Consider the following 13187-nt stretch of genomic DNA (forward strand, 5'->3'; position numbering starts at 1 on the left):
CTGTTCCTGAGCATCTCCAATGGTAAGCCTTTCACTGTCCCCTGACATGTATCTCTCCCTACATTTCCTCAAGAGAGAGGGGGAAAGAAGGAAAGGAAACCTGGTAAATGGGCCTGGAATGAACACAAAACTTAATCCACTCACGAGGTTTTGCTAGTGTCAAAGTGAAGGTCAGCATACTTTATAGATGGCACAATAATGCAAAGACCATGTAACTTTCTTCACCCCACCAGTTGCTGTTCTATGGAAACTGCACTTTCGAAGCCCAAAGGTTTAAAGTTGTCAAAATATTGAGTCTGATTTCGTGATGGAATATGCCTCTTTGGTGAAGTATCTTTTCTATCCAGGGTAGTAGGGCTTGAGTATTTCAATGAGTTGTCACTAAACAAAAAAATGGGTGAAAATAGGGTGCAAAATTATGTGAGCTGGAAATAATAAAACATGAATCAGACACATTCAACGACAGCTGCTTGGTATCAGTAGCCACTTAAAGACAGAAAGTTTAGAACCCAAATCAGTGACGCTTTCCCCACAGTGTTTTAATGCCCTAATGTGTATAGATCGTTGACTGGCATTTCTATAATAAACAAGCCTTCTGTCCTCCTTTCTCAGCCTCACATTACCCTTACTAGAGGGTCCGTAGCATCAATGAAAAGGATGAGCAAGCAGCCCGAAGGGAACATCCCAGAAACACTCATTCCTCACACACCCTTTTGCTGTTCCCAACACAGTGCCCCATCACAGTTCTCCAAATCCAGACTTGACTCAGCCTTAACTTTGATCAGGTCATGGTCTGATCTCTCAGGGCAGCACAGAAGAGCACCCAGCAAGTCGTCCTCACTCAGACTCCGTGCCTTCTTCCTCCTGTCAGAACATGGGATAAGCCACCTGTCATCACTTCTTACAGAACCTGAGGTGTCTGCAGTAAGTGGGTGCAGTACAGACTTCAGCTTACATCAGACTAACCAACCTCCTGACTCTAGCATTAATACTCCCAATCGTTCATAACGCCCCTCCTTTTGCTGTGAAAATGGAAGGAAATGGAATGTTGAAGAACTTCAAAAGTATGTTCTGGAAGGCGCCTAGGTTTCCAGTAGCTATGGATGTGAGGTATATTGTTGTGTATACTTGAAGGCAATTATAGCTAAAGCTGACCACTTTGTTCCTCATGGAAGATAAAATCCATTTAACTTTTAATGAAAAACAGTAGGGGAACACTACTTTGTCCTAAATGATACCCCTTTTCTTCTCTTCTTGGTGTCTCAAGCTAAATTTCTAATATGGACACATAGCTTTCTATTTAGAAGTAAAATAAATAGGCATTTTGGGAGCCAGCATTGACGTTTGGTCTTGAAAATTGAATCCACTGTTGCAACAGCAAACTGTCCATTATCTTCCTAAGAAAATACTAATTTATCAGTCTTAGGAGCCAAACAGTTGCTCTGTGTCAGCAATCAGCATAGCCTCATAATTATAAATTTGTGAGGATCTGGTGAAAGACATAGATCCAGAGAAATTATAGTGTTTCATAGTGAGTCATTCAGAATAAAGAGCTCTATTATTTGTAGACATTCCACACAGTCATAGAAATTTAGAGGTGGATCAGGTTTTGGCAATCTTATAGTCTAACCCCATCATTTTACAGATGAGGAAACTGAGGAATGTTTTGTAGGAAATAGATGAAAGTGGTTTAATATGCAGCACATCTTGTCTAAACATTTTTCAAGAGCTTACTAACACTGTCTTTGAAATACTTGGCACAATTGGTATGCCCAAAATGTGGCAAGGTGACTTCATTGTGTCAGAACTCATTTATTTACTATACTTTTCATCTTTGGTTTTGGCAGCTTCCTTCCCTCCCTCCTCCTCCTTTCCTTCCCTCCTTTCTTCCTTCCGTTATTCCTTTCTCCCTTCCCCCTTCCTTCTTCCCTGGCCACCTCCTCTTTTATTCATTCATCCATTCATTGAAAGATTAAGTCATTGGTCCCCAGTATCTTCAAGGCACCCTGCTAGACAAAGGGCTGGTTATAAACACAAGTTGGTTCTCAGGCTATCTTTGCCCTTGAGGGGTTCTCAGGAGGGAAGATTAAACAGGTGTATGAGTGAATAGTTGTAACAGAATTTCCAAAATGCCCAACTCTAGGTATGTGCAGATATTATCAGGGCACTGGGAATCCAGGAGCAATTATTCCCTAGGAGAGTCACAGGAACTGCACAAAGGAAATAACCCCTGAGTGGAATCTTGTGAGATGAGCCTCAGTCTCAGGCAGAGAAGACAGCCAAGAGCATTATAGAAAAGTAGGAATAAGCTTAAACGCAGGGAGAGTGTGGTATATCCAGAAAGGATGAATTTAGCAGTGGAGCTGCAGGGAAAAATTAGTGATTTGGGAATCATGAGTGCTGAGATGATAAGGTAAATTAGAAAACAAATACAAGAGCTGCTACATACCATGCTAAAGAATTTAGCTATTATCCTGGAAGCCAAGGTTTCACAAACCTAGTAATTTAAGTATCATTTCCACAACATGCGTTATATCCCAAGTCTACCTCTGTTATTTTTGCTTTACCTGTATTGCATCTGTACTGTTTATTTAATATATTTTTCTAAAACACCTGACTTTCAGATATATTTGTTTTTAAAAGAAACTTCATGTCACTATGGTTGTAATAGAAAGCCATGGTCACTTGCAATAAATTCAAGGTCATCATTAAAATGAATGTGATAAATTGAACATGAAACATTCCTTTAATTATTTGCTTATGAACATCTCTGAGCCTGAAGCCTGTGGTCTCATTTTTCGAATAGGGAATTGTAAGTTTTGGAAAGGAGTTAAATTCATTCTAGCACCAAAATGAGTCTCCTTAAATTAATTAGTAAGAAGAAAGAGAATTTGGAAGGCCAATAGCATTCTCACTCGGTAAATCAGGGGTATTACCATGGTTCCTGTGCGCCTCTTAGGTATTGCAGGGATATGCACCCACATATGGGGAAATATTGTTTAGTGCAGGGCTACCTGAAATATTTGAGTGGATTTTGGGTGACAAAGTCAGACTTACTGAAGAAGGATCACTCAGGACTGAAAAAAAGAGAACAGGGGAAGCCAGGAAAAACTTACAGAGACTGTGGGAGAGGATCCCAGTGTGGTCCAGTCAGTTTAGTGATGATGAAGAAGAGGGCCCAGATTTCAGAGGGATTAAGGATAAGGACACAGCAGGACTTGGTGCCTGAGTGATGAAGGGCAGGGGTCAAGGAAAGAGAAGAGTCAAGGATGCCTTGGAGATAGAGTGCTTGGAAGACTGCATAAGTGTTCTTGTCACCATGTAGGCCACGATCACAAGGAATATGTTTTGGGAAGGGGAGTAGCATCTGGATGTATTGGGGGAAAAGGGGAAGGGGAGGGAGTGGGAAAGGGTGGAGAGAGATGAGGCACTTGGATCGGAACAGGCCACCTATCAGGAATCCTTGCACATTCTAAGACTGCATTACATGTTTGTTCAATCAGTAGATGGGTGTGGACAGTCAGCAGGCAAATACTTTACTAAAGCTCAGTGGCATTCCAAGTGTCAGCTAGACTGAAGAGATAATTGTGGCCTATACATCAGCAGCAAATACATGTCTGTTTACTTACTGACCATTTTAGAAAATCTGTGGTGTAATCAGATAGACAGGTTTAAGGCTTATTAGGCATGTTTACTTCTGTAAGATGTTGAAAATGAGCCCATTCAACCAAAAAGTCATTATGAATCTACTTATGTAAAGCAATTTTTCTGGGTTCTTTAAGGGATAGAGAGATAAATTAGACACAGACTCTGCTCTCATGGAGCTTGTACAAATCTAAAATGGATAAAATTTGGGGAGATTTAAATTTTGGTAACATGTAAAGAATTTATTCATAATTTCCAAAAAGCAAAATTAGCCTCAAAATTTTTCTAGTAACAAAATAAGTCTAAACCTTGTTTCCATGTATGATAAGAAATGTATTATTGCATTGCAATGAAATAAAAGTATGAGTGAAATTTTTGATAAATTTAAATAATTGCAAGTGAAAATCTTACTAGTCATTAATAGCCCCTCTTCTGTGTTGTTCTTAAAGTACATGATTACACAGCTTAGCAGCGATAAAGGAATTGAATTTTGTCTTTTGTATGTAGCACAAAGTTGCCCTTCTTCCCATCCAGGTTTATGATATAGCAATAAATTGGAGCCTTTTAATGAAAACCTGTGAAATAATCCATTTTTCATTACTGGGATGTCTTTTCTTGGCAATCAAAACATAGACGAGAAAACACAGATCTCACTCACAGCCTCAGAAAGAGTCATAGGTTTGAAGAAGGAGAGGGACAACAAACCAAAATGTTGGCACTCCTTCTTCAGTTTCTAGATCCTTCTGTGGAAAGATGTGTTTTTGTAAGACCCAGACAGAATTCATTTCCATAGAGCATTTTTAATGGCTCCTGTCAGAACAAAACAGCTGGGAAACATATGGTATCCATTTCCCTGTATCACTTGGAAAAAATTTCACATGTAAATAAAGCCAACATAAAAGAGTAGCCCTTTGAACCTACGACCTTATATAACACATAAATATATTGGTACAATGCACTCGTTGTATTGACCTACTAAGTTATGTGGCTTTAAATTTTTTTATTACCTTCTGAGATGCATATTTTCTAGAGGTTCCAAAGAAATCAAGGTAATTGGCAAAATATTACCAAATATACTCAATAATAAGAGTGTATCTCAGAAATGTCTATGAGTATATATATACATTTTTTTCCATTTTATTTAAAGTCTTGCAGAAAGTTGATGAATAAAATTAAAGGCATATTTACATCTTATAAACTCTATGTCCACTATCTCTGCTGTTTTAATTAAATAAGTAACCATGTGTTCTTGAAGAGAGAAAGGCTTGGCAGAAATTTCTGGCAGACATTAATTTTTCATGGCTTTATATTTTTAGAGAGAAAAGGTCACATAAAAGATAGAAAACTTTTACATTTATAAGAGACCAACTGGAATTAGTCTGTGCCTTTGCATATTTACATTTCATAAATAACTTTAGCAAATTGAGCTCTTACTGGTGATTATCACTCCACTGAGTTTATTAACAGGATTTTGTCCCCTGTGAAATTAAACTGTAAATCCCTCAGAAGGATGCACTTTGTACATTTTAGAAGATTTAATGTGTTATGCAAAGTGAGATTCAAATTCACATACTAGCATTTGTTAATTGTCTGATCTATGCCAAGCACTGTGTACAACTAAGAACTAGAGCCAACAAAAGGGGAAAAAAGCAGCAGCCTAAGACCATCTAAGATACCTTCCTTCCCTTCTGGAACATTCTCTTCTACATTACTTATTGGAGAGAATCCAGCCCTCCTTCCACAGCTCATAGTATTCTCTTCTTAGATTCTAAAAAGTCAGAGCCAGAAAGGTCTGAGAAGTGGACTGCACAGTGCAGACCCTTGCAAACCTCATGCAAAGTTGTGGTCAGTTTCAGGGAAAGAACTCACAGATAGTTATATAGCATTCAGGTTCAGAGCACTCACTCTCATCCCCTTAGCTTCATTCAAGAACTTCTCTGAATCCTTTTAGAACATACCCCAGCAGGAAGAAGAATGACCAGTAGCTTAAATTTAGGGAACTTTAATAATGTATGTTCCACTTTCACCCTAAGAGTCAGTCACAGCCAAGGGCTATTGCAGAAGTTACAGATGTGAATATACACCCATCTTATGTTCTTTTTTCCTTTAGTTGTTCCCAGTAGCAAAGAACACACACATACACATGCTTTTCACTTGTTGTTTCAGAAGAGAAGAGGTAAATGGAAGGTCCCTAGCTGTAGGGCATGCCCCCTGAAATCTCATCCTTTGATGGGGGATGATAGGAACTATGTGGCAGGGAACTAGGAACCCATAAATCAGTGACTTGCAAGTTTCCAAGGGTACTGGGTCATCTTTTATCTAGCAGGGGAGTGGCACGGGAGGAAGCAGTATAATCATGGCTGAGGAGACTGTTGTTGCTCCATCTGCTTGCCCCAAGAGAAGGCACCAGGCAGCCTCTCATAACTAGGAGAGATGGTTCTTATCTTTCACCTCCAGGTGTGTCTGACTGTTTCACTTTCTACTCTATCACAACCAGACACTTACTCAAATGCAAACCAACACACAACCTTTATCCAAACTTTGCACAGAAATTAGAAAAAATAACCAGTCTGCCTAACCCATCTTCTTTTCAGAACTTTCTTACCCTGTTTATTTCCAGCCTTCTCAACAATGGAGGGCAGTATTGAATCTTAAAGAACATGTTCTGTTGTGAAGTGTTAGTGCATTCTGTCACTGTGTCATATGTCAGAAAGCACCATGAAATGCTGCTGCATGATAGTTGACCAGGTACTTTGACCAAGGTGGGGTTAACTCAACTATGTCTTGTCTCCCACAGGCCTTTCAGCTCCTGAGCACTGCATTCCTTCCTATTCTTTCCCTAATCCACTTAATGGCACACCTAGGGAGTCACTCAGCAGATCATAGTTTGCATTTGCTCAATATTAAATAATATGCCCCTTCTTTACATGGGACTTCTTATGCATTAGGGGTGTATGTGGACATGCACGCTAATGTGTGTGCATGTGTGCATACAGCATACATCCCTTTTCTCCCTAAATTAGTTTGGAATTTTGTTTTTGTTTTGTTTTGTTTTTTTGAAACGGAGTCTCGCTCTGTCACCCAGGCTGGAGTGCAGTGGCGCGATCTCGACTCACTGCAAGCTCTGTAGTTTGGAAATTTATTTAACACTGAAAATCGGCCGGGCGCGGTGGCTCACGCCTGTAATCCCAGCACTTTGGGAGGCCGAGGCGGGCGGATCACAAGGTCAGGAAATCGAGACCACGGTGAAACCCCGTCTCTACTAAAAATACAAAAAATTAGCCGGGCGCGGTGGCGGGCGCCTGTAGTCCCAGCTACTCAGGAGGCTGAGGCAGGAGAATGGCGTAAACCCAGGAGGCGGAGCTTGCAGTGAGCCGGGATCGCGCCACTGCACTCCAGCCTGGGCGACAGAGCGAGACTCCGTCTCAAAAAACAAACAAACAAAAAAAACACTGAAAATCTTATTCTCTAATCTTGTTTTTCAGGGTGATGACAAATATATAAATATTGCCAGGGAGGTAGATCTATCCGGGGAATAAACCTAAATACTTATCTGGGGTTGCTTCCTTAGCTGTTTACCATTACCATTATTATTACTTTAATTAATTTTGAGTCAATATGTTATAACTTTCTTTGATTATTCGTTGTTTTCCAATGGTAAGTTTGATTTTTTTTGTTCTATCAATATGCACTCTCTGTAAGTCATCCTCATGCACAGAGCCTTAATTTGAACATAGCGCGAATGAACCACATCTACCTGCATAGCCAAGATGTGTTCAGCATTCCAAATTAATAGCTTCCTATTTTAATTTTTTAAAAACAGTTTCTAGCTCTAGCTGGAATTGTGGCATCTCAACTCTCATTACAAACACGCAAAAGCCCACAGGAATCGCTGATGTGTACAGTAAGTTCCGCCCAGTGAAGCGGGTTTCGCCACTGAAACATCAGCCAGAGACTCTGGAGAACAATGAAAGTGATGACCAAAAGAACCAGAAAGTGGTTGAGTACCAGAAAGGGGGTGAGTCTGACCTGGGCCCCCAGCCTGAGGAGCTCAGCCCTGGAGATGGAGTGGGTGGCCCACCAGGTAAGAGCTCTGAGCCCAGCACATCGCTGGGCGAACTGGAGCACTACGACCTCGACATGGATGAGATTCTGGATGTGCCTTATATTAAATCCAGTCAGCAGCTTGCCTCTTTTACCAAGGTGACTTCAGAAAAAAGAATTTTGGGCTTATGCACAACCATCAATGGCCTTTCTGGCAAAGCCTGCTCTACAGGAAGTTCTGAGAGCTCATCATCCAACATGGCACCATTTTGTGTTCTTTCTCCTGTGAAAAGCCCTCACTTGAGAAAAGCATCAGCTGTCATCCGCGACCAGCACAAGCTGGCCACTGAAGAAACCGAGATCTCACCTCCTCTGGTTAAATGTGGCTCTGCATATGAGCCTGAAAACCAGAGTAAAGACTTCCTAAACAAGACATTTAGTGATCCTCATGGTCGAAAAGTTGAGAAGACAACACCAGACTGCCAGCTCAGGGCCTTCCACCTACAATCCTCAGCAGCAGAATCCAAACCAGAAGAGCAGGTCAGTGGCCTGAACTGGACCAGCTCCCAAGGCCCAGAAGAAAGGAGTGAGTATCTGAAAAAAGTAAAAAGCATCTTGAACATTGTTAAAGAAGGACAGATCTCTCTCCTGGTAAGTATAATCTAATTCAGTATACATGTCAATAGACTGGAGACTCCTTTTTTATCAGCTGCATTCGTTAGTAACAGAAAGATGCTGCATTTGTTTTGGTTCTTACTTAATCTTTACTTGTGGCTTTAGTTGGGAGATGTGACCTTTTGAGTTTTAAAATAAGAAGTTATGAGGTTAATACAGGGAAAACAAATGGCTAGAGAGTGAGTGTTATTTCATTTTAACTTTGCATGAATTCAACTGAAAAGAAGACTCAATCTCAAACAAAGAGAGCCCGGCACTTTCTTTAACTTGAATCTTAATGTCTTTCTTTTTGCTTTTCAAATGGTTCCCAATGCTCTCATGCAGTTATTTGTGGGGATGTCAATTCTTGGCTGATGGTGGACCTGCCGGATATGTAAACAGAGGGTCTTCTGTTTTGTCCTGATCATTATTCAGAAGAGTTGGACAAGGTTGTTTGAAAAGCATTTGTAGATAGAAGCTTACCCAAGAGCTTCATTGCCCTCTGACCCAGGTGGAGTTTTTATTTACTTCCAGCTCTGCATGTCTAGGGAGCATGAAGCTTTTCCAAAGACTCTAGAAACAGAGTAACATGATGTAAGAAAAGTCTGTTCTGCTTAGGCTCAGAGAGAGCTAAACTTAAATAGCACTCCATCTGCCTACATTGTTCTTTTCTGGCTTCCAGACTTGGATCAAACAGTAGCAAGCGTGGGCTCATACTATGATGCTAATTAAAGTCTCATTCAGGAAAATCATCACATCTTGGCAATGTGATTCTACTTACTGTAAAGCCATGCATACTTAAGTACAATATACTTGCTCTATTATCACAAATACTATTGTGATAGGGTGATATAATTGAATAATTTTATGAAATAAAGTAGTAGTAGTATTTTCTCCTGAAAATGTCTTTTCAATTTTCCTGGCTCTTCCCGCTAATTCTCTTTGGTTCATTCCTTTCTTTTGTCTTTCTTATGTTTTCATGTTTCCCAAATGCTAACAACACCTCTCAGTTCACCCAAAAATCTCTATCAACTAGTTCATAGTCAAGGGACAAAACTTCACTAGAGATGAGAAAACCGAAGCCATGTAGCCTCCAGATACCAGCAGTCATCAGGTAGTTTGCCAAAGCCAGTTCTCTACAATCCAAGGCAAAATAAGCAGGTAGAAACAAATAGTTCATTCATTCAACAAACCTAAAACAGGAAATAAAACCCAGCCCCAACCCTCAAGGACTTCACAATCAAGTAGGGGAGACAGACAAGGAACCTGACAATTACTGTAAATGTCATTATAGTTGTTTAGAAAGCCAGCTTGAAGCCTCCACACCTCATTGGCCCTAGCCCTGTTGCCATGTCTCATATGAAGATCTGTCTCTTGAGAACTCATGTTCTAAAGCATATTGTAACAAAGAATAATAGCAAGATACTCTGATTTATTAGATCCCCAAGGCTGCCACCAGAACTTCTATAAGCTCATTTCTTCTTTCCAGTGCCCAGAGAAAAACACCCACAGGGTCTTGCTCTGATTTATTGACTTGGGTTTTCTAATCTTACTATTTATACAGCCACACCTAGCTGCAGACAATCTAGACAAAATTCACGATGAAAATGGAAACAATCTATTACATATTGCGGCATCACAGGGACATGCAGAGTGTCTACAGCACCTCACTTCTTTGATGGGAGAAGACTGCCTCAATGAGCGCAACACTGAGAAGTTGACTCCAGCAGGCCTGGCCATTAAGGTGACTGGTTGGGGGCTGGAACCTCCGCAGCTAAAAGTCGGATTTCTATTTTTTTAAGATTCCTTGTGAGCTAAAGTGTTGGAAGGGAGAGAAGAGAGTGATTTGTCAAGCAAAGAGCAAATGAACATACTGCATTTAAGAGAGTAAACATTTCAGTCACTGCTTTGAGATTTTGAGACTAAATTCCCAGTTTTTGTCAATCTGCTACTAAAGAGAAAGGAAAATGATATGTTGTGGTTCTAAGAACTTTTGTTATTCATAGGGATTGCAATTTAGCTTCTTAACCACACCTGGATCTATCAGAGACTCTCATTTCTTCTTGAATAATGAGCAAGATAAATGTGGGGAAGGTGTATTTTTAAGGATGCTAGCACTCGGGAGTATTTCAGATCACAAAGTGGGGTCTTAATGGATCACATCTGAAGTTTAAGTGTCTTCAGTATCAAGAATTTTTTAGAGTATCAGTGCCGAGTTTGAGTTTAGCTCTTACAGAGCACAGTGTGCTGTCAAAAACTACACAAATTAATGTCAACTGGGATAGAGTTAAAACCTAGAAACTGTGAGACAAGAAAACATGGACTTTTATAGCACTGCAGCAAGTGCCTCTGCAAAATATAGTACATCACTAGAAGATTAGCTATTCAACTAAAATTATCTAAAAGATCTTTGGCAAGTAAATGTAGAATCCAATCGTATTTATTAAAAAGCCAGAAGTGACATTCAGGGAAATATAGTACATCTTGTACTTTTGCATATGTATTTTGCTTTACATAATAGTTGTGTCTTCTAAAAGCTGAATAATCATAATTTTTATAAATGAAGTTATATTGAAATTGATGAGGGGAATTTGTTAGAGAAACCTACATGTCACTAAAGAACATTACATTTAAAAAAATATCAACTGCTGTTCTACCTGAATATATTTTTTATGCAACCCTGATTTTTGTGTATTTTTAATTTGATGATTCAGCAAATGTTTATACATTAAAAATAATTTCCATTTTATTTAATTTTGCTCAGTTAAGCAAAGTAATTAGGTATACTTCAAATCTGGTGTAGAAAATAATTTTTAAACAAAATAAATCTATGACCCTTGTGGGTATCATTTTCCTTTGGTTGTAAATGATATGATGTCGAATTAAGAACTAAACTGCAAGCAGCTATCATTAAGAAAGACAGAACTAAACTACAGGCAGCTATCATGAAGAAAGATAAGTCAAATGTAAAGTCAAGATTTAATATAGTTGAGCTTAACAAAGTGTACCAAGTTTACTAGGTACTGTGTTTGGTGGCTAGCAATACAAAGTTGTGTAAGTCATGGTCCCTACTTTTAAGGAGCTAATAGCTAGTGGAGAAGACCGCTAAGTTATCAGTAACACAAGTACAGGATGGCAAATTTGGGACACAGTCCTGTGACAGAGTCCTGTAGGCATCAGTGAGTATGTGTCAGTGATGAATAAAATATTCTTGCAGTGCCAATGAGTGTTAAGATTTGCCGTCCTGTTTTAGTGTTTATAAAATGCAGTTCTCATTAGTCTTCCTAATGGTAGATTATTTATATAGGTAGATGACAAGAATTTTTTTAAATTTATATGCCCTAGGGCTTGTTTTGATAGATTAAAAATCTCTGAGTAGAAGGTACATAAGAAAGTTAGTGGTCATTACGCCAGTCTTCAGTGTAAACACCTTCTATGATATCCATATTAAGTGTTAATTCATTTTTATATTCCTACTGTCAACATAAGATCGCCATCATACAGTCAGTGTGCAAACTTAAAGAGCAGTTTTGTTTTTCCTTTTAATCAAAAAGATTTCAAACCCATAAGACTCAAAAACTTTTACAAGTTTGAGGTCTCAGGCTTTTCATACTTTACTTCCAGACAATGATTTGAATGTTCTATTCCTTTATTCTAGAATTTACAAAAGCAGTAAATACAAATATTTTATAACAAGTGCTCCCCTCTTTAGAAATCTGTCCTGACACATATTTTGTCTCAGTCCATTCAGTGTGTTTTGATGAACATTGATGACATTGAAAGAGTCCTAAAGAGTCATCATTTTGTTTTAGGACCTTGTTTTGAACACCAGTAACCAACTAGTGGTGTTTTTTTTACCTCATTAAGCACAGTTTTGAGGGCTCCATTTGTACCAACTCTGTTAGACAGAAGCTGCTAAGATAATATGACTTGGCTGACAGGAAGCAGAGTCAGGGATAAGGTATCAAATAGAAAGATTACCTGAGAACAGGGGCTTTGAAGTCATATCAGGGCTTAAGAACATCTCCCTCACTATTAAACTCCTGGAATGGAACATAATAAATTCTGCCAGTTACGTACAGAATTTATTGACTACTTCTGGGATACCCAAAAGTAGATACTGTAGGAGTTCAGGGTATTATTGAGTTTTCTTTAGAAATGATTAAGTAAAGTAATTGGAAAGAAATATTTCTAAAAGGTGAGAGCAGTCTGTTTTCTAAAACAGGAGAGAAGAAGAAGTTATTTTAAGACTTAGTCTAGGAATGAAATAATCTTAATTCCCTTTTCACTTCTCATTCAGTCCTTTTGATTAAGACAAAAAGCCAAGTGTCCATCTGGGAATAACATGACTTCAAACACATAACCTTACTGATACCCATACTGATCAGTATGGTTGCTATTCCTTTCTTCATTTAGAGGAATGAAGCACATTGTATTAGTGTGTTAGTAGTTTTTTGTTTTTAATCCTGGTAGGAAACATTTGGCATGTTCCAATTGTGAAATTTAAGGAAAGTGTGTAATTAATGGATTATATATAAAAGGATGGTTGAGGGTAAGGGAATTCGTAAAGGAAAGTGCAATACCATGGGGTCTTTATTTAGCAACCAGTACACGGTTACCTCCCCAAAACTGGGAAAGGGAAAGGAGTGGTTATAAGAACTTGAGGTAGAGAGGGCTGAGTACAAAGGACTAGCTTACTTTTGAGCTTTTTAAGGGACTCAGTTGGCCAATGGCAACCCCACAGAGAGGGCCTCAGATGCACTCTCCTTTCCTGATCTGCCACTGCTCTCCATCAGCCAGATCCAGCCAGAGGGGCAGGGAGCCAACTCATACAGACCAACCTC

The 13187-nt window shown here is 39.2% G+C and overlaps 1 protein-coding gene across 16 annotated transcripts in view; it reads left to right on the forward strand.

The window, feature by feature from the left end:
* The window catches only part of SNCAIP (synuclein alpha interacting protein), a 147410-nt gene that overhangs the window by 99829 nt on the left and 34394 nt on the right, over positions 1 to 13187 (forward strand). For 10 of the 16 annotated variants that reach the window (XM_045394151.3, XM_073995168.1, XM_045394153.3 and 7 more), the window contains exons 4-5: positions 7469 to 8340; positions 9908 to 10087. In XM_045394151.3, coding sequence (XP_045250086.2) covers positions 7469 to 8340; positions 9908 to 10087 — 1052 coding nt within the window. The remainder of the gene's footprint in view (positions 1 to 7468; positions 8341 to 9907; positions 10088 to 13187) is intronic. The other 6 variants (XM_073995170.1, XM_073995176.1, XM_073995171.1 and 3 more) reach the window with 1 other exon arrangement.

Source organism: Macaca fascicularis, chromosome 6 (assembly GCF_037993035.2).
Source record: "Macaca fascicularis isolate 582-1 chromosome 6, T2T-MFA8v1.1".
In the NCBI taxonomy this organism is placed as follows: Eukaryota; Metazoa; Chordata; class Mammalia; order Primates; family Cercopithecidae; genus Macaca; species Macaca fascicularis.